The following is a 21,804-nucleotide window of genomic DNA, read 5'->3' as shown; positions in this document are numbered from 1 at the left end:
CAGGTCGAAAATCTGGTGCTTGAAGGCGATAGCCTGGGGAGCAGAGAATCCCTCCAGCCCAGTGTCCCTCTCCTGTGCCCACGCTGGGCTCCTCGAGAGCGTTTCCCAGGGCTGACCCGCAGCGCCGGGCGGCTTTAGGTGGCACCGACCATGGGTTTGCGTCATGTCACGTCGAGGAACTTTGTGACTAATCGTCGCGATCACCTAATCCTGGCTAAAAGAAGTAAACCCTACGGTGAAGCCAGGCACGGCGAGAGGCTGCAGGTTTTTTGAGGTTGCTTTGTAATCCCGCCCGCATTGGTGCGTGCGAGGGAGGAGAGGCTTTATTTAATTCTAATAACGGCGGAGATAATGTTGGCTTTGTGATGGTCCCGGGCACAGCTGTTCCCTAATACCCCCGGCGGTACACGGTATGAATGGCCAGCAAGGTCTCGAGCCTCTAGGAGGTTTTCCTGGCTTTTCAGGGCTTGAATGCGTTGCATTGGTTTATTGGAATAGCGCTGACTCTGTGCTTGCAGTAATTAATTCCCTTTTCCGGGCTGGGGGGAAGGTTGGTTATAATTTCCTGCATTCTTTTATCATAAGGCCAAAGGAGAAACTCAGAATAGCAAACAGATAGCAGTGCTGCGCACATGCATTTCAAATTCAGTTTCGAGCAGTTAAGAAGATGGATTTTTAGTTGGAGTGGTCTCTCTGTATCTGCACAGCCTTTTCCAGCAAGGTGACCGCAGGGTTGGTGCTGGGACGGAGCAGCCGCTGCCCAGACGCCGGCTGCGCTGCTGGCTGGCTCGGACTGGGAATCTGCACCCCCCTCCCTCCTACGGGCCATTTGGGGTGGGAGATGGGCCAGGTGTCTGCTGCAGGGCTCCTGTGGCGGGGCAGGCAGCGGGAGGGGTGTTGGAAGGGGCCACAAATTCATCCTGACCAAAGGCCTCTCTCTGAGGCCTTGTCTTTGACCTTGGAGACGTGGCAAAGGAGCAGCCCCGGAAGCGCGTCCTCCCGCCGGCCTGGGCTGAAGGACGTCCCCGCACTGCCGCAGGAGGGGGGCAGACCTTCCTCCAGAACCAGAAGGGCAAAAAAATGGGGGGAGAATGGGTTTCTTGGACATTTTCATGGGTTTTGGCTTTCTTCCCAAAGATGACAGACACCTAGCAGCTCTCACTGTTCTTGGGTCCCTTCTAGTCCCCCTTTTGCCTCGTGGCCGTTGCTCGAAGGCCTGGGGACAGGCAATGTGGGCTGATGCCTGTGTGAAACGGCCGGGGCAGGAATGGCTGGAAATGGCGTGAAACGGCCAGGGCAGGAATGTCTCATGTGCTGGCCACAGCTGGCTGTGCTGCTGGGCTTGGGATGGCCAGTGAGGGCTCAAACGGCCCGGACGGTCAGCGGCTGCCGGCTCGCTCCCCCTGAGCATCACGGCAGCCCTGTGCCGGGAAGGGCCGAGGGCAGAGCGTGGCGTCGCGCGGGTGCCTGAAGCTGGCGGCCGCTGCCCGGGCGGGAGGCAGCTGCCCGGGCGGGAGGCAGCTCCCCGGGCCCCGCCATGCCGGTTGCCTTGCCAACACGCTGCGAAGGAGACGGCTGAGCAAAGAGCCAGCGCTGCTGCGGCAGAGCTGCAGTGCCAGGCAGAGCAGGGCAGGAGGAGGAGGAGGAGAACCTCGCCCGCCCAAAAACACTCCTCTGCACAACTGCAGAGAGGGGGATTAATAAATACTTGCAGCAACATTCAGCATTCGCTCCTCGCCACTTCTGAAGTGGTACAACAGCATAATTTTTTAATGATGGGTGATGATGAAACCTCAATTTCAAATCTGTTTTTCTTGCCTTTTCTTCTGTCTAAAGCTGCAAAGTCAGGGAGCTCGACATAGTTTACAGTCAACTGGGTGCCTGCGATCCTTATTGATGGAGCTGATACCTGCTGGTGTTTACCGTGTGAATATCAAGGAGGAGCAGTAAATTGAAAATTGCTTCTAGTGGGCTCAGTTTGCATGTTTTAATGCTTCTCAGGAGAAAACAAGAAACGTTGAGATTTTAAAATAGAACAAGCACAGCAGTGTCTGCTACTGCACGTTGCTTGTGTTTTCCTTTCTTTACACTTCACATCCTCTTTGCAGTAGCTCAAATGTGCCCTTAACCAGTAAGCAGACACAAAAATGTCATTTCAGCTTAGGCTTCCTACCTGCCACGGTAGAACCCCACGTGTCCAGGCATCACCGTGGGTCTGTGCTGTTGCTCCTTGGCCCGCCGTGGGGTCAGGATGGCCACACTGTCCCTCAGGAGGAGGGGGTGGCATGATGGGCACCCACCACCCTGCCACCGCCGTAAAGGGCTCTGGGTTTGCGTCACGCTCGCTCTGCATTGGCAGCTGGAGATGGGTGGCTGGGGTGGGCGGAAGGTGCTAGAACAAAAGGGGGGCCTGAGGAGCAAAAGCAAACGTGGTGGTTCCCGCTGCCACTCGCCAAAGTCCGGTAAAGGCAGCGTGCCTGTCCCGCGGGCCGGAGGAGCAGGGCTCCACGTGGGGCCTTCTCTGGGAGCCCCTTCCCTTGCAGTGCTGCGCGAGAGCTCCGCATGGCCCGTCCTGCTGAGAACGGGAACGTAGCAGGAGAGGAACGTTTTGGTCAGAAGGATGAAAATCCGCAGTGTGAGGGCTTTTCTTGCGCCGTTTTGCCTTGGAGCAGGCTGCTCCAGAGACGCGGCGCGCCGAAGGCACGAGCTGTAGCTGTCTGCTTCTGTCTCGAGGCAGTGTTTTGATAAATGTTGATGAGTTTAACTGTAAAACTAAATGACGTTTATAGCACGATGTATGCTTTACCCATTGCTTAATTATATCTAATGGTGTTGCACGTAACAGGCATTTACCATTTTACTTTTGTTTAAAATGACAATCTGAACCTCAAGGCCTATGGGTTTCTGTGCAGAGATGCTGACTTAATTGAAAACTAAATACAATCTATTTTAAAAGGCAACCTCAGCTTTAAGAAACACATGATACAGTTTGCAAGGCGCTCGATCAGAGGGAGCACGTGGAGGTCTGGGATGCCGGGCTCCTGCCGCCCGAGCTGGGCTGGGCCAGGTTGGCGTTTGGCGGGCGCTCTCCCACGGGGTGGGGGATGCCCCGGCGCGGCCGCCAGCCGCCCTCCCTTCACCTGCCTGAGTGCAAACGGAGCCTGCCAGGGCCTTCGGGGCTCAAACGGCGCCGGCTCGTTTGGGGAAGCTGCGACAGGGACCACAGCCAAAAGTACTTCCCTTCCCATCATTTCTGTGTTTATTTTACGCTCTCGTTGCTGTGACTCCAGAGGCAATAAGGGAGATTGGGCTGGCGCGCTTTGTGAAATCATGGGTTTGTTTTCGTGTGCGGGATACGGTTTCTTTTCCCTCCTTCCCCCCTTGCCTTTGTCCTGTCAGGCAGCAGACAGACACAGTCGCTACTGAAAACAAGGCTCGAAGAATGAGCACGGACCAGGCGAGCGGCATCTTTAAAAACAAACGCTGGATCAGAGCTTTGTGCTTCCACTCAGCTGGCAAAGCACTGACAGCAGGCGGTAATGTGGTCGGGAGCATCTGCCCTTTCTCTTCTTTTCATGGATTTACTCAAAGCAAATCCCATAGATGAAGGGAAAAAAATACTAAAATGCATTTTATTTTGCCTAGCCTGGATGAGCTGCCGGGCCGAGGCTGGAGGCGGGGACGTGCAGAATCTACAGCGAGTAGATTAATCTTTAAAGACATTAGCATTGGTCTTTCACTAACATTTGTAAATCTGATGAGTGGCAGATTGAGGGCTGATTCCACATTTTTTCTTCCTCTCCTGTGAAATAATAAATATGGTGAAATAGCTCTCAGAACTGCCTTTATCACGGGGATGAAGCAGGACAGTTGGTGTCGCAGAAGACTTAAAACTTACAGATATGTTGCCCTTTAGGCTAGCATTCATCACTGTCTGATCGGGGATCGAGACTAAGAGCTTTTGCTATGCCGTACCTTTTTATCCTTTCTTGGAGGTATAAATTGGAAGGAGTTCTCACTTTGGTCGTAATGCTGCTGCTGAGATTTTGCCCTCCCTGGTTTTTTGGGGTGGGAGCACGTAAACCTCGCTGAAGGTGTCCGTCCATCTTCATCAAAAGATCTTGTCTCTGATGTGTAAAAAAAACTAAAAGGGAGAGGGGACCCTTAAAGAGAGAAAGGAAGGACGAGACCCCTAAAGAGGGTGCCCTGTCCTCACTGAACGGTGCGCGTGGGGGCGGACGTCTGAGTGACCTGTCCGGGCCTGCTGGCACGTTCCCCACCTGCCGAACAGCCGCAGAACAATGTCGCCAGAGACATCAAGTGGAAACTTCTTCAGGTTTTTTATGGGAATTGGCGGGTGTTGGCGGGGCGCTGCCCGAGCATCGCGCTGCGGAGGAGCTGCCCCTCGCTGCCCTTTGGCGCACAGAGCAAAGCAACTCCACAGGCTGCTCTTTGGGTGGGGATCGGGATCGGGATCGGCTTTCGTCCCGTGGCTGCGAGCTGGGAATTAACGTGAAGGGCAAAACGTCAGCTCGGCCTCATCCGCGGAGCAGGACTCATCCTTGTGCGCGGTGTTCGATGGGTTGTACGCGGAGGGGGGCGTTGGGTGAACAAGCTCTCAGCTGCTCGAGCTGGTGAATATTTTTCCTTCTCATTTTATGTGATTGTAAACACTTTAGATAAAAGTTCTGCGGCTGAAGGCTTACGGAATAACTTCTGTGTAGAAGGCAGCAAGTAAAGTGGTGTCATTTAAAGCTGGCTGCATGCTGCCTTAGCCAGAGAGTGGGAATTGGCCAGAATAGCCCAAGAAAAACATTGTCTTCCAATTTATTATATATTACCCCATTGTGCTTCAGGACATTTTCTACAGGTTTGTACATTTGTTATTAATTTTGTCATTTACTTCTCGCTTAGTGCAGTGGTGGAACTAAAGATTTCAGAAGGACTTTGACTTACACGTGCAGGCAGTTAAGGGAGATCCTGTCTTTAGGAAAGGGATCAGCCTGATGTTGATAAAAATTCATCTTGGGTGCTTTATGGAAAGAAAGATTTCTTGGGTTTAAAAGAGATTATTAAGCAGCACATTGTGACAGATGCTACTGACAGTAAAAAGAAAAGGATGTTAAGAAATCTGCAAGAAATGGGTTACAGGTATGGCTATAAGACATATCTGCTCATTAGAGTAAAATGAAACCCATCATCTGATGTGAAACACTTTTCCTCGTTACTGGAGAAGCCCAGCGCTCTGCCGCATCTGTCCTGGTGCTGGGGGTGTGGGCGTCGCGCCCGGAGCGGGTGTCTGAGAAGGGAGTGTACCCCAAAATGGCCTTTAATAGCAGCAAACTGCTTGGAGGTCACAGGGAGCGCCCGGGAGACGAAGGGTTGGGGGGTTTGTGTCCCTGTGAGTGCTCCCCGATGGCCTCACCAGCTCCCCAGCCCCCCCCGCCAGACGCACGCCCCGGGGTGGTGCAGGTTTGACGGCGTCAGGGAGGGGTGGGGAGCGAGCAGATGGGCGAGTTTCCTCCGAAGGCACGCTTGCCAGCTTGGGGCGTGCCCAGCGCCGAGCTAAATCCCCAGCAGGCAGCTGCTGCCAGCCTCTGCGGTATGGGAACGGAGGTGGGGAGCAGGGGCAAACATGCACACGCATCAGCTCTCCCCTTGCGTGCGCAGGGCTTGGGCGGGGGCTCCAGCCCTCGTGGCAGAGGCAGAAATGACTGGGAGGCGGCAGGTGCTGTTAAATAATGTTGTTCTGATAACGTCAATGTGCTGAACGCGCTCCTTGTCTGTGAAAACTGAGTATGTCACCCCCACTGCCTCCCCTTACTTGCAGCAACCTGCCGCCCGTCAGGCTGGAGCTCCTGATGGAACAAGTCATGACAGAAAGAGGAGATTCCATGTGTGTTTTAAACTCCGGATTAATCAAGGTCTCCTTCCCTAGATCTAGGCTGAGCATGTCCTTGACAGCGATGTAGCTGGAAGATAAAATGCAGATAAGGAATTCTGTATTAGAGCGACATTAATAATAAATGAGTGTTGATCGTAATTGAGTATTATTTAAACATACTGAATGGAGACAGCAGTCTGCTGGGACCGGCTTACAGTGGCAAACTGCTTCTCCCGCGCAGACGCTGCTCCCGAGCAGGGGTAGGGAGCCCGAGCGGGGGATTTTAGGTGGTGTCCTTGACGGATCATGGCTGCGTGTAAGGAGGGACACGAGGGAAAGGCACCTGCCTTGCGTTTGTTCTGAGGCCGGGCACAGCTTTGCCCTCGGCTGCCCTTTCGCTCGCTCCTTTGCACTCTTCCTCGCTTCTCCCTTTTAGTGTCCCCCGAAAGCCCCCGCCAGAGCCTCCGGCATCTCCCAGGGGCAGCTTCCTCGTCCTGCCTCCCCTTCTCAAACCCTTCCACAAAAAGGTCTTCCCCGTCTCCTGCGTCCAGCAGCCCAGGAGCAGCGCTCACCGATGTCCTTTGGGTGACGCTCGGACAAACCTCTGCCCTTACAAGAGCAGGACAGTCTTTAACCAGTGACCTTTTATTGTCACGGCAGTGGGCCGCCAACTTCCAGAGTTAAAGCAGGAGATCAGCTGCTTCTCTTCCTTGGAAGCTAGGCTTCTGGAAAGTTAGTTGAACTGTTTGAGCATCCCTCCAGCGATAGAGAGGTATAAATAAAATAAAAAGCTGCAGTGGCAACATCTTTTATTTAACAACTGTCCAGTGGGATAAGAAATTAGTTCTAAAACAGGCAAACAGCTTTCCCTTTCAGCCATGGCAGCAAAGCCTGTGAATGGTGCTTGTAGACAACTGAAGCTCCGTGGTGGCGAGCGTGACTCGTAGAATTCTTCCTTCAAACGCTCCAAACGTGTTGGCTTGAAATGTGATCGTACTGTGAAAGGCCAGATTTCTGGCAATTGTTGGAAATGGCTTTCCATCACAGGATTTGGTTAGAAACTTGGAATAAAAACCTGAGATTCGCAGAACAGCAGGCTCTGTTGCCGGAGCCAGTGCTGGCGCTGCAGGCTGTGCCAAATTCCTCCCCCTGGTTCCCGGGAGCCCCACTGGCCATGGCCCCCCCAGTCAGGGCCAGATCGGATCGGTATTGATCCTCGGCACCTGCCGCCGGTCGCCTCTGAAGGGACAGGCGATGCGTGGCCAGGGAATTGTATCCATCAATGTCAGGGTAATAGAAAGACGAGCCTGACATCCAATCCCAGCACAGTGACAGGTCATAAATCCGCGCTGATGGGGGTGCTGGCAGTGGCAGCAGCGCGAGGGGAGGGGGTGAGGCGGTGGCTGTGGGCGCTGGGGAGTCGGGAAACGCTCTGTCCTGACAAAGCTTTTGGCCAAAGGTGCATAAGGTTTTTGTCCTTAACATGCGAAGAAGTATTTCAGTCGGCTCGCGGGGCGGAGCGCGGGCTGACGCGTTTGCTCGGGCGGGTGTTGTACTGCGCGTGGGCCCAGCCCCGTTGGCGCTCGCTCTTCCGTCGGCCCTTCGGAAACGCCTGGACTTGGGGGCAGGGGGCAGCTCCTGGCCGCCGGCAGCCGCCGCAGCCAGGCAGTTGGTAACGCGGGGGAGCGTGAATCAGCAGAGGAGCTGCTCTCCTGTGGGCCACCAGCAGCGAGCCGGCTGCCGCGCTGGAGCAGGATTTCACGTCCCTTCGCTATCTCTGTACCGCTTTGGTTACAAACCAGCAGAAAGAATTCCCCAACGCCATTTCATCACGCAGGAACTCACAACTGTTTAAAGTAAATACAGCCTCTGGTGTCAATTCCCAGCTATTGTCATCTTTTATTCTTACTCTTTAAGCAAGAAAAGCTGTAAAGGTGGCTGTAGCATTTTTTTCTCCACAAATTTAATAGCTGTGCGCAACTTGCTTGAATTTGCAGTATATTTTTCTGAAGTGTGTGCTTCGTAACGGAAACATGCTCCGCACAATAAGTAATTTTTAGCACAATCCTGCAGGTTCTCTCCGAAACACGGAGAGTAATTCAGTGGGGAAGCGTGAGCTGCAGCTCGGCGAGAGCCGGGGAAGGGAGTCGTCTGCCCGGCCGGGTGCGTGGCTGCGGAAGGCGCTGGAGGCTTTCACCCCCGTGTGCACCCGCTGAAGCACGTGCTGAGTCCGAGGGGAAACAGGTCCCTGCTGCTGCAGAGGCGGGGTAGAGCCTGTGAGAAGAGGACAGAAGACCTTTGCGCAGAACTGGGCTCTGCTTGGCGAGTCGGAGGCGTTGCACGTCGTCCAGGGGCCGTTCCTCCATCGGCGATGCGCTTTGTTACTGCTCGGTGGTACCTGAGTTTTTACAGATCCACGATACTGATGTTCTGGGAATAGTTTCTGTGAATGTTAAGTCCACCCACCCCTCCTTTTCTTCCCCTAAACGGGAGCTGATGCTTTTAGCATCATCGGGTGATGCCAAAGCTGGTAACAACAGAACCCTCAGCAGCGTCCTTCCTTAAAGCAATTCTCTTAAAGCTAGCTGTAGTGGTAAGGAAAGAATAGTACACACTAAATTTGAAAGTAAACACGTTAGTCCAAGGTGGCCGTTGCCGTATCGATTTGCTGTAATCTCTGCGTCGGGAGCGGAGCTGTGATATCCCCCTCTGTTGCTGTCATGCCAGCGGGGTCTGTTCCGTTCGGCTCTGAGGCCGCGGGGCAATGCATTGCTGCAGCTCTTGGTGCTCAGTAAATGGGGCTTTTCGTGGGCAAAACTTACCCACCACGTGTCGAAGGTGACGGACCTGCGCAGCGAACAAGCTTGAAAAATCCTGGAATTCTATTTGTTTGGCACCGTTACAGTTTATGGAGCTTTTTGCCACGGGAAGCAGAGTTGGGTCTTGGCCAGACCGAGTCTGTTGCTGGCCACGGAGAAGATGCTCAGGAGGGGATAAGAGCTACTTGAACACAGGAAGATCTCAGAGATGCATGACTCAGGGTCACAAAACTGGTAATTACATCTCATTTGAAGGGAAGGTTGCCATTTCAGAACGATACTTGTAAATCTTGGTGGAAAACAAAACTTTTCTCTGGGGTTGAGGATCAGATTAAAAGAACTGTTCGGAGGTGCCCACATGTGGCTCCAGACTCCGCAGCCTCGGAGGGTCTCCAATAGGGATGATGCTTGGGTGCAAGGAGCAGCCAGCTCTTCCCTGCGCACTGAAGTTCTCACAATAAGCTTTTTTAGGCAAGTGGATGACAACATCCCTATCTCTCTGTACTTCAAATACACAGCGGGGAACACAGACGGGTTCTTGGTGTTTTTAAGCGTCACGGCCCCGATCCCTTCTGCGGCTGGCGGAGGAGCTGTTCGGCTGCAGCAGCATTCACGTGCGATGGGAGCCACGTCGCGTGCTCGCGTGCGTACGTGTATTTTGTAGACAGCCTGATCTAAAATTGTTACCATTCTTCTGCCCATGAAAAGCTGTTATGAAATTAACTCTGTAAAAAGCGATTGCCTTTTCTTGCCAGCGCAATTAGCGTGGATTGTCCATTCTTCTCCAAAGTTCAAGTGTGACGACTGTAGCTTTTTAAAACAGTCACTCGACTTCGAGACCAGATGCACCAAGCTCCAGCAACTTCTTCCAGCACCACGTTGTCAGTTCTATTTTCCCTCTTTGAAGCAAATCTGCAGACAAATTAAGTGGCAATTCAATTTGCTGCTTTTTCCTACTCTGCGAGGCTCCTGTATCTGATCCCAACAAGAAGTCTCTTTGGTTCCTGTAGCTGTCCCGAAAAGATGGGTCATGAGGTTTATTTTAAGGGGATGCTGTCTCCGTGATGGATGGAGAGAGCGTAGAAACTGCTCAGGGAAGAGAAGTAACAACAAGGAGACCAAGCTGCTGGAGTAGGTGCCTCGCTGGGAGGTTACAAAACCTGCGTCATGTTGAGCTCAGTTCTGGCTGGTTATTTCACCACCATGTTCCTTTAGCTGAAACCGATAGATGAGTTCTGACATTCAAATTACACTGATTCTGTGGATTGATCATCGTGCCATTTTTTTCCTCGAGCACGTGAACAAAGAGTTTGTGTATCTGTGGGTTGTTTCCTTTCACTCAATTTATTAAGAGGAATTTTGTTTAAGTTTATGGGTTTACATAGTTCAGGTATCATGAAAATTACTCTTTCTTGGAAAGTGTTTGTGTCACTATCCTGTAGGCTGAATCGGCAGCACCGCTGCTCGTGATGGAGTACCTGTGGCTCGTGTTTTGTTAGAAATTGAAGAATCGTGCTCACAGACACGTATTTTTAATCCTTCCCTCCTTTCTCCCTGATGCTTCACTCTATCTTGGTGTGCTACAAGTGGAGAAAGAATTGATTTTAAATGTGACCACTGTGTATGAGCCGAGGTCCCTGGGCTGCGTCCAGCTAAGAGGAACTTGTTTGAAACATGATTTGCTCATCTATTCTGTCTTAGTAGTCTTGAAAGCAAAGACTGGAGTGGTCTAAGGCAGAAAGACAAGTGCAAAAATTAATTGTATCAGCTGCAGCCAAAGCCGCTCCTCGAGTGTTGCGTCCCTCGGCCTTACTCCCCCCTGCAGTAAGTGTGAAATACGATGACGGTTTTCACGTTGCACGGAGAGATTTAGTAAATGGGGCCAGAGAGTTGCTTTGGGTAATGAAGGAGGCGCACGCAGCGTTTCTTTCCTTGCCCCTGCCTTGCAGGTACCTCTTTGGGCCGTTACACCCGCTCACCGATACTGCGCACGCATGCTGCGTGCCCGGGGCGCTTCACCCTCGAGCCGCCCTCGACGCCTGGCCTCTTTCTTGTCCCCATGTTCCTCCCTCAACAGCAGCCTCAGACTCAAGCTCAAGGCGATCAAGACTCCAAGTCAGGTCTTGGAGTCCGTTCGTCGTGCGCATCGAACACGGGGGAGGGGATTTGTGCTTCCTATTGGACTCACCAACAGGGAACTGCTGTCTAATCAGAGGCCAGTGCACGGGGGCTTTTATAGTCCGTTCCCCTGAAAGAGATGCAAACCCATCCCCTATAATTGTGTTGGGCTGCTCTTCCCCTTGACTCTGCTCGTGCCTGGCCCCCCAGAGCATTGCGAATTGAGAGCTGGTTTAGGGTTGGTTTTCAGTTGTAGCTTTGCTTTGCTTCTCTCAGCTTCTGTGATCCTGTGGTGGGTCCATAAGCCTCATTTTCTGCCCCCCCGCCCCCGTCTTTCCTTCTCTGTTACAACACACTGTAATGCTGTAAATGTGTCTACTTTAACGCTCTGCAAAATACTTATATACTGCCAGTAAATATTTACCAAAAACTTCCTGAAATGTTAACACAGAGATGGGTCTAAAGAGTTCTCACTTCACGTTGCATTTTTGTTTAATTTGGAGTTTGTAATTGATGCAGTTCATGGAATTAACATCCTTGTCTGGAGAAGCGGGAGTGGATACGAACACAGACACCCAAAGCGTTAACGAGTAGGGTCTGGTGCTTTGGGCTGAGCCAGCAGATCCAGGTCAGCAGAGCGAGAGGAGCTTTGCAGACAAGGGCCAGATTAGACGCCCTTTGGTTGGGAATAGACACACAAAGCCCATGAGGCGGGAGACGCCGGCGGCTTCCCACCACAGCATCGGCGTGTCCTGACGTGCCCCCGCCTCTCGTTAGCCCTGGCCCTCGGGGGCAAGCGATGCCTTCTGAGAGGGAGCCTGGACCGAGAAGCTGGACTTCTAAAGGCAGCGCTCAGCGGGCTTAATGTAGCAGCATCCCGGCAGGAAAAGCTTCAGTGGCTTGAACTTCAAATAATTTATTTCTAAATTACTTCTACTGTAATTCTTATTAATTCAAATAGGCTTCTAAGCTGATGTAAAATTCAGTAAATGCAAGGAACAGTTTAATGAATTGAAAATAGGATTGAGTCTTTTAAAGTAAATGTAAAAAAATATGCTAGCAATAATTGCTTAGATGGAAATCGAATCTTAATAGCTTTGTTAATGATTTGTAGTGAATATTGCGTTTATGAGAACATATCAAGCTGATCCTTGTGCAAGAACCTTGTTTTGAATGGGTTTGATAAAATTATTCCCCAGGAGCAGTTAGTCGCGTTTAATATTTTCACTTGCGCTGCTTTTGAGGTATTTGTAGGTGGTTTACGCTGGCGCCTGCCCGGGGTTGTGGAGGGCGAGTTCTGCGCTGCTGCGGCGCGGGGGGGCCTGTGGCTCTTTGGCGAGAGCCCTGGGGTCTGCGCGGCCGGGGCCTGGGCCACGGTTCCCCGAGTGCAGGGGGGACACGGGGCAGGGCAGAAAGTGGGGTAGGAGCCAGGCAGACGTCCCTGCCTCGCTCTCGGCACCTCTCGCAGTGGGCCCGGGGGCCCTTCTCGGGTTACGGGTGTTACCCTGTTCAATAACAACTTTTCACGTTGCTGTTTAAAGTTCATCAATCTGGAGAAAGGGAATTTGTATCAGGAGCGCAGAAGAATGTGCGCAGGCCTCAGCTCGGTGCCGTCAGGTGTGGAAAGGTGTCTGACAGTTTATCAATCTCTTTCTTTCCAAACGATGCAAACTTTTTGTCAAACATTTATTTCCAAGGCCTGTCAAATAATAAATGCAAGTCAGAAAGAATGAAAGAAAAACGGAGAGAATGCAGGATGAGAGGAAGACTCGAGCATAAGTAACATCCCCAGCTGTACTGCTTGCAGACTTTATCCAGTCCTTGCGTTTGTGTTTTCAGGGCTGACTTGGCAGCTGGACTGTCCCCGACGCTCTCTGCGCAGAGGCGGCTCTTAATCTGCAGAGGCCTTCTCCAGGCCAGCCAGCCTGTGGCCAGTGCCCATGGCCAGTGCCCATGGCCAGTGCCCACGTTCCCTCGCTTCACGTGGCACTTTGGCCATCAACGTTCGACATTGCTCCCGCTTCGCTTTGCCTCCTGCTCCCCAAGGCCGGTGTGGTTTGACAGCAGGCCCAAGCCGTTACCCAGAGGGACCCCGATTAGCGTTCCCCCGGCCAGTGTCCCCTGGATGCTGTCCCCGGCCCTGCCGTGGCTCCGCACTCCTCCCGCTCGCTTGCCAGTCTTGACGAGATTCCCGCTAGTTATGGAAGAATTGAAATGCAAAGGCCTTTTTTTCAAATTCCCATCCTCTGCATTCTTCAACATGTGAAGCAAATTTCTCAGCGTGCATGTGATGTAATGATTCGATTCATTAGGAGGAGAGTTTGGGAGGTGATGACCTGTAAATGATTACAAGGCTCCCACAGCATAATTGCATCAAATTCTTTTTTTCCTGCCTCTGGACATTAATAGCGCCTACTGATTACACAGAGTGAGTAAAAACTGGTTCCCTAAAGTCTCTCTACTCAAGTCAAAGGATAAATGCTTCTTACAGCGAATTGTTCTTTCGAGGTAATTTAACAAAATTCATCTGTTGAGAGAGGAAGCGAATTTCTGCCATTTCCGCGCGTGTGGCGAGGAACTTGCTCCCCTGAGGCCGGTAACGCGCATTGAAGCGTGGAGGGGTGTGTGGCGGCCAGGGAGATCTTTCCCTTGTCCTCAGCCTTTGGTCACGCTTTAAAATACGGCAGAGAGACGGTGCTGGGATAAAATGGCTTCTTTGCACTAAAAAGCGCGGTCCGTAATGAGGCCGTACAGCGGTCATTTCACAAACAGTTACCCATGGAGGAGTCCTTTCTCCTCTGTTCCCTTCCAACTACTCCTCTTTAATTTAGTGGTGGCCAGTGCCATTCAGGAGAGGGGGGGAGGATCCATATTTGTCTTCCCTGGCATTGCTGTTTTGAGTGTTTGTCGTGCAGGTTAATTGTGTCCGAGCACTGAAATCACTCCCAGCCCCAGCAGAAATCTGGCTGCACAAGGCATGTTGGTGTAGTCACTGCGGGGGGGTAAAAGGGTCCCGGTGGTGCCTAACCGGAGGCGCCAGGGCGTTATTGCCCCATTGCCGCCCCCATTCCCCCAGTACAAAGCACCGGTTCTTCCTCAGCTGCTCAGGTGAAAAGCCCAGGAGCGTTGTGGCGGAGCGAGTGGGCTCTGCCGTTCCAGCAGAGTGCAGGGCGTGTGGCGGCGCTGGAGCTTTTCACTTCCAGGTGCCACTTGCTGACGTCGCTTCTGATTCTGCTGTTGGGTCTTTGCTCTCTCTTGAAGGTGACGGTCAGAACTTGGTTACCGAAGACGTGACGGTGGTGGAGGGAGACGTCGCCACCATCAGCTGCCGCGTCAAGAACAGCGACGACTCGGTGATTCAGCTCCTGAATCCCAACCGACAAACCATTTATTTCAGAGATTTCAGACGTAAGTTTTGTCTTTCCTTGTTTGATAACAACTTTCCCTGCGCCTCGCTCGGTGCTCAGGAGAAAGCATTTGTGGAGATTTCTTCTTTTAATGTAATGCTAGACACTGAAAGTTTAGTCAATTCTTTAGAGGGTAGATGAGACAGGCAATCATAATCTTTCTCCTTAATGGAAACCTTGATGGTCCCCTTTAAAAGTCAGACCGTCTTACTTTGCAATAGGAATTGATTGTAGTAATTCAGGGTGAATTGCAATTGAGTGCCAAATATTTAGCTGACACAAACAAATTGAATAGGGCAACGCCGAGACAGTGCAATGTTCTCAGAGGTAATCTGTGCGCTTCGAAGACTGAAAATTTCAAGACAATCTCAGCTTCTTTATAACCAAAACAAAATCTCCCGTCAGTGCCATGACCGGTGAATGAGTCTGGCTTTGTTTCCTGTTGTGACAATGCCCGAGCACGGTGGCTGCAATGAAACGCTTCAGATTGTCTGTGTTAATGTCACTGCGGGGCCAGGACACGGCACTTCTTGTGCCCGGCACTGGGGAGACGCTCGACAGGCACGTGCTCTGCCCGGGCGTTGCGGGATCTAACGATGCACACGGGCAGGAGCTGGTGCAGGTTGACAAGGCTCTGTTTCCAAATTCATGAAAGAATTTGGGTAGGCGTTGTGGTCAGGAAACAAATTTTAAACTCAACTTGTCCCAATTCTTCTATCTTTCACGCTGCCCCCAGTCCACTGGCGGTATACAGTCAGAAACAGGTTCACGTAGAAGTGTGTTTTCACAATAAGCATTTTACTGACACATCCGAGGCTGTCTGATAATAAAACCGTGCCCAAAGATTTGGTGCTGTGCCCGGTGATTTGCTGAGGTCAATTCTTTGTGATGATCTCAGAACAGAAACGTTTTCTAGGCCCAGACTGAAAGGTAAGCAGCGGGGTGGCAGCTGCAGTTAGGAGCTGGGGGGGCTTGTCCAGGTGCTGCTGCTGTTTCCGTCGGCCTTGGACGTTGTTGTGTGGCGAGAGGGGCCGCTGCGCCTCTGCCGGCGGTCGCTGAGGCTGTGCTTGCTCCACAGCGCTGAAGGACAGCAGGTTCCAGCTGGTGAACTTCTCCAACAGCGAGCTCCGAGTGTCCTTGACAAACGTCTCCATTTCGGATGAAGGAAGGTACTTCTGCCAGCTCTACACTGATCCTCCCCAGGAAATCTACACCACCATCACAGTGCTCGGTAAGGACCCGACGGGTGCTTGCAGGGAGGTTCGCGGTCGCTGGGGGCGCAGGGTCAGCGGGCCGGGCTCCGCGCAGAGTTCTGGGAGCTCGGGGCAGCCCAGCGGGCCGCGGCTCGGCAGTGGGGAAGCGCAGCATGGTCCGAACACCGCGGGCTCTCCCGCCCGAGACCGGCTCAGCCCCGCGGGCCCTCAGCGCAGCCTGGGGCCTGAGCCCGCAGACACAGGATTTTCAGGGGTGGCCGGCGGGTTGGCCGGTGGCACGGCAGCGCCCGCACATTCCCTCCTCCCTGCCAGGAGTCCCCGGTTGCACCCTGAGCCTCTCTGTGTAGGTCACATTGTATTTAGTGTCATTCTTGGGTTTTCCCCTTGTTCACCCACAATTTCTGGCTTCAGAGAATAGCAGAGGCGTAAGCGTGAGGGCTTCTCCAGTTCCAAGCCTCTCTCTTACCTGGGCAGGTCTCTGGGGAAGGTTTTCCTGCTCTTTACAGAGCGGGGTGTAATACCCGCTGTCGTTTGCAGACAGCCTGCCAGGATTAGTCGTTAGTGCTGTCGCTGCTCTGGAACAGGATCCGAGTGCATCCTTCGGCTTTTTGGGCAAGGGCGGACCTGCCCCGTCCTGGCAGGAGCACGTGTCTGGCCCAGGGCTCGGCAGGACGGCGGCAGCCACGCCAGACTCGCCCTCCTCTGCCTCGTCGGTGCTCTCGAGGGCGCAGAAGGCACGTTCCTGAGGGAGAAGGGAAGTTGCAGTGGTTGCGTCTCATTCAGTGAAGTGAGGAAGAAGTCGGCCAGACAGTAGAAGCTGTGGAAAATGTCTTTCAATAGTTATCTGACATGCAGAGGGAAAATAAATTAACGTGAATGCTTCGTAGCACGGTAGAGCTGTTCAGTTCATGAATTCTGTGTGTTCAGTAATCAGACCGCTCTGATCACACGCTGAATCTTTCCTTCCAAAACTGGGGGGTTTGAGAGATTACATCTTAATGACCAACGACAGCATCTTTGCCCATCTACGATATTCCTTAAGGGCAGATATGACTAAGAGCATCGCTGGCGGACCTCCTGCCGTTGTGAGTTTGCACGTGTTTGTCAGTCGACTCATCCAGTGGAACCTGAGCTCATCTAACGGGCAGCGAGAGCTTCCTCTTAATTGTAGCGCAGATTTGTCTCACATGTGCGCGAGTGCCAGCGCTCGTTTGACGCAGTTCGTTTGCTCGCGGATGGCTGTTTGCAGAGCCAGGTTCGTTCTGCCCCCCCAGATACGCTGAGGCGCGGCCCAGCCGAGCTCCCGCCTTCGCTGCGCTCCCCCGGCGCCACGGGGCACGTGCGGCCGCCGAGCGACGCCGGCTCCAGGGGCAGCGGCTCGTGCTCCCGGGGCTGCTCCTGCAGCCGAGCAGCCGCTTGTGAGACTCTTCATGGGAGAACCTGAGTCACTGAGGGCGACTGCACGTGAGCTCTCACTCGCTGATCAGTTTGAATCTTCCTCCTTCTGTCTAATGAGATTTGGTTCTTAAGTTTTTATACATGATGCTCATAGGCAGCTCTACTGTAGCTATTACATTTATCAACATCTTCAAAGTATTAGTGCATTTTCCAGGATCTGTAGCTCCCCCCCAGCTCTTCTCTCCGACCACGCAGACACAGTTTGCTGGGTTCCATTTCACTGCTAACAACGCTGAGAAGGTGTTGGAAATAATAGTACTTCTTTATAAACCAGCACTGCCTGTCTTTCAAGTGGGAGACAAAATGCATTTTTTTGTTGGGGTTGCTGGGGTTTTTCTTAAATATGAATTGTGCTTCAGAATTCAGGGGAAAGTCCGTTTTCTTGCCTTGTGCTTGAGTGCTTTTGGAGAAGACCTCTCCCCGACGTCCATTCCCTTCACCTTGGGCCAAACCTCAGCTCGCAGAGCAGGCAAGGGCAATGGGTGTTTATTTGTAGAAGGCTGAGGAGGGGACTGTTTACCTTAGCTAGCACTTGGACGGAGAGATCAGGTACCATCACGCCACGGATAGCGCGTCTTTCCTGTCTTCAGTATTATCGACTCCCTAATTAGGATTAAAAATGAGCTGGGGTGGAGGAGTGGTTCTCCATGTCGGGGTACGGCTGCCCCTAGGAGTGCGCTCCCCACCAAAGGTCTCGTGGCCATCGCTCAGACTTCGGTATATTTTAGGCTCTCTCAAAGAGCCCGTTTGCCGATCTGCTCCCAACGACACTCGCTTCAGGGAGCCGAGCAAAGCTGGGAGTGTCCTTTGCCGTCAGTATTCGGGAGCTTCACGATTGCTTTAGCAGCTTCCCCCTCTCTCCTGTGTACTTTAATGTCTTCTGTGACACGATATGTAGATTTATTCATGCTTAATTGGAACATGTGAAAATCTCAAATATGTAGCCCATTCTGTTCTTTTTAGAGAAAAGCCACAAGTGACTAATTAGTCCATTTGATCATCTGGATGGTATTTATACATATTTGTTCTTCATTAGCTCAAAAACGTGTTAGTCACATTTGAACTATGCAGTTGCTTAATCATATTGATCAGAGCAAGGTTGAGTTTCCTTTGGAATTTCTGGGTTTTTTCTGAAACTGCATCTCAGTGTTGTACGGACTCTCGATGTTCATTTTTTTTCTGTTTTTTGCCTCACTAGCTATGGGTGCTTCCATGGGGAAGAGAATCCTTCTTTCCATGTTGAATTTTTAAGCCCTTTTGTCACATCTCTGGGCGGGGCTGCCGTGGCCATTGTCCCCCTGAAGTTGTAGCCTGTTTCTGAGTAGCACTGGGTTATTTTTCATTGAGTACAGCCTTCCAGCTCAGTGTTCTAGAAGGAGGTACCTGTCTGGGGAGAAGGGCAAGTTGCTGTGCTAAGGACCTGCCATGTGATGCAGGTGCCCGTCGCGGGGTGCAGCGCGGGCGCTCAGCCCCCTCGGGGCTGGTTCTGTGCTGGGTCTGTGGTGGTGCGACGGGGGACGCGGTGTTGCTGTGAGGGTGGTGCCCTCCCACCCTGGCCTTGCGCTCGGCAGCTCCTTGAGCATCTTAAACGAGCTTGATGTTTGCTGGCCGGCTTCCACGCCTTGCGGCTGAGGCTGGAAGCTGAACAGCAGGAGAGAGGAGCTGCCTCACGAGGTTCGAGGCACGGTAAGTAATGCGCTTCCAAATGTCAGCTTTTGTGTCTCCTCTCCTTGTCAGGAGTCAAGAAGCGCGCACCGAGTCGAGCTGTAGTTTTAAATAGCAACATACACAACTGAGTAGCGCGGAAGACTAGAGCTGCTCCTGGCACGGCGCCTGCCTGCGAGGGAGAACAGAAAGTTACAAATTTGATAAGTAATAACTTGCGAAACTACAATGATTGTTAGGTGGAGAGTGAAAGCGCTTACTCTGATTACCGTGAGACCGCCTATCAAAGGATGGGATCGATTGAAAGATCAAATAAATGCTGGTGGCTAGTTCCCCTCTAGTAGATTTTATGGGTTTTTCTGAAGGTTTTGTCTGGTGTTAGTGATCAAAAAATGGTTTTTTCATCACGTATGTGTTGTGTTGGTTTTCTCATTGTAGTTCCGCCACGCAATTTGGTAATTGATATCCAGAAAGAAATCGCCGTGGAGGGAGAAGAGATTGAGCTGAACTGCACTGCCATGGCCAGCAGACCAGCCACCACCATCAGATGGTTCAAAGGAAACAAGGAGCTAACCGGTAGATGTATCCTCTCAGTCGCTTGCTTTTTTCAGATAGCTGAAATGATTTATGTAACGCTGGGTTTTTGTTCTCTGTTGCCAGTTTGAGGGGAAAAAAAAAAGGAAAAAAAAAAAGAAAGTAGAGCGAGCTGCTGTAAACGCCAGCTCAGGAACAAAGGAATATGTGGGCAGACAGATGATTTTCTAGCACAGAAGGGCTGAACTCCATTTGGTCCTCTGCCTACCTGCCAGGCTTGAGTACGGGCTTCTGGAGTCTTTCTGTAGCTGCAGGTGACCTTGAGGAGCCCCAGAGCTGCGCGTTGAGTTTATTCCCCCGCTGGTTTGTGTAGCTTTCTGCCCTGGTTTGGGTGCCGGTCGGATCATCGGCGCTTTGGGCTGTAAAGATTTTCTGTTCACCTTCATGTCTGGCTCTCTTGTTGGTAGAGCGTTTTCTCTGTGTTCAGTTGAATATTCATACAAGGTGGGTTTCTCCGACTCCCTGAAGTCTGGTTGCTCCCGGTATTTGCACATTCAAGTCAGCGACTCTGATTGCCTGTGACGTGCTGTTGGTTTAAGTCTGCGTGGAGATGTGAGTTTGCTTGACACCACCTTTGTGCTTTACCCGCTCGGAGACGCCGAAGGGCTTGCTGCAGAAGTCCAGGCTCAGCGCTTCAAATCCACCCCCCTCCAAGGGCAAGGTGAAATCCTCTCTTGAGGTCCAACGCCCTCAAGCGTCCGAGCAGGCCGGGAGGCAGCTGACGGAGGGGGGTTGCAGCCCTGCTGCCACGCCAGGCGCTGCCCCGCTGCTTCCCAGCACTGCTGTCGCCATCGTGGGGGGCAGATCCTCCCGGACCCCTTTCTGGGGCTCCCCCTATCCCGGCGGGCAGCGCTGCAGCAGGATTTGGCCCTTCATGCTTGACCTGTCCATCTTGTGGATGGAGTCTTGTGTTGGTGATTGAATCCCAGCTTTCCCTTCTCTTTGATGACTGCTGAGCTGAGTGGCAGGTTCTTGCAGCACCAGCTCACCCCGCGGGGCCTTGGGATGTTTTCCTTTACTCAGAAGCAGGGAAAGGGAGCTGCTGGGTTGTGGGTTGTGAATGGCAGGAAGGGGCAGCGTGGCTGATCAGAAAGCCCAGTCCTCTAAACATCAAGGGCTCTCGCTTTCTGCATCTGGCCTCTGTTTCGCTTTAATATATTACACAGAAATATTTTGTGTTTGCTACAAAAGTTACTCTTAATGTTTTGACTGGGTTCTTCAGTACAAAGCCACAGATAAGAGTGTTTGAAGACAACGTGGAGGTGCGCTGTCAGCAAGCGCTTGCTGAGTTCCTGGAAAAATCCTTTTTCTCCTGCCTTGTCTTGTCTTTCCTTCCTCCTTGTTCATGCAGCGCGTTGCAGCGTCCTCCGGCAGCCGGCCCTGCACCGTGCGTCCCCCCAGCCGCCGCTGCTCTTCCCCCCTTCAGGCGCAGCACTGCTGATGTGCTTCGGCCTATCAATGTTACTTTCAATTCCATTAATCTGTTTAATCACTTTTCTAGCTATTTGTTGATTCAAGTGCGGGAGGGGATTTGTAGCTCATTGATGTCAGACTTGGGGGATTTGGGGGCAGTGAAGGGGATCGTTCATCGTTGCAGTGGCGCGGCCATTCAGGGGCAGCGTCGTCCCGCAGAGCCGCGTTGCTCCGTGGTGGGCGCGTGCCCCCTCCCCTGCACCTCGGTCCCTCCGTGGTCACGCTCCGCGTGCTCTCTCCTCTCCCCGCAGGCAAGTCCGAGGTGGAGCAGTGGTCCGACATGTACACGGTGACCAGCCAGCTCTTGCTGAAGGTGGGACGGGAGGATGATGGTGTCCCTGTCATCTGCTTGGTGGATCACCCTGCTGTCAAAGACTTGCAGACACAGCGTTACCTGGAAGTCATGTGTGAGTAGCAGAACTGTTCATTCTCTTAAAGTCTAAAATTGCTCACCAAGGAGTTCAGGAACTATTTGCTACGTGATAAAATTACAGCATAGATGGGATTTATATCCCCTTATATAAAAAGTGGAATCAAAATGTGGGGTACCACTTTATGGGTTAAGGCACGACTTTTCCTAGCTCTCTGCGGTATGATAAATACGTACCTTCGTTCTCTTAAGAACTGACTTTCTGTACATAGAATTTGCATCATCAAAGGTTCCTGGCTGAGCTTTATAATAGTCAGAACAGATTAAATCTGAGTATTTTTCTTTTAGCAACCTACTTATCTCTTTGAAAAGTGCTTCTCTACTACCACATCAAAGCGACCGGCCAGCATTGAGAGTTAACTGGCAAAAACTTGGTGCCGTCCAAAGGAATCTCAGTATTGTGCTTTGTGAACATGCAGCACCAGATGTTTTATAAACCAGAGTCACAGGAATTATGTGGAGTCTGTAGCAACGCCACTGATTAAGGCCAAGCTGTTTCTGTAACGCTCCCAACGTGTTCAGTGCTAATAACACATTTCGCTTCATCCAGGACCTGCGCTGCTGCGTAGGGGGTTGCCGAGGTTTATGAGCAGGTTCCTGGAAGGCCGGTGGTGCCACGTGCGGCCGTGCCCGCCCTGCAGCCAGTGGCGATGACGGAGCTGCTGCACACACCCACCCCCGCTCCCCAAAGGGCTCCCAAGTGCAGAGTCAGGGCGTCCTCACCGCGGGGCGGGGGTGCCTT

General features: G+C 52.3%; 1 protein-coding gene across 6 annotated transcripts in view; it reads left to right on the top strand.

Annotated features, from left to right (window-relative positions):
• Positions 1-21,804, top strand: part of CADM1 (cell adhesion molecule 1) — a 161,555-nt gene that overhangs the window by 95,351 nt on the left and 44,400 nt on the right. For all 6 annotated transcript variants that reach the window (XM_074848643.1, XM_074848642.1, XM_074848641.1 and 3 more), the window contains exons 2-5: positions 14,083-14,229; positions 15,307-15,459; positions 19,004-19,141; positions 20,884-21,039. In XM_074848643.1, the coding sequence (XP_074704744.1) occupies positions 14,083-14,229; positions 15,307-15,459; positions 19,004-19,141; positions 20,884-21,039 (594 nt within the window). The remainder of the gene's footprint in view (positions 1-14,082; positions 14,230-15,306; positions 15,460-19,003; positions 19,142-20,883; positions 21,040-21,804) is intronic.

Source organism: Strix aluco, chromosome 23 (genome assembly GCF_031877795.1).
Source record: "Strix aluco isolate bStrAlu1 chromosome 23, bStrAlu1.hap1, whole genome shotgun sequence".
Taxonomy (NCBI): domain Eukaryota; kingdom Metazoa; phylum Chordata; class Aves; order Strigiformes; family Strigidae; genus Strix; species Strix aluco.
This window is presented reverse-complemented; position numbering and strand designations above follow the sequence as displayed.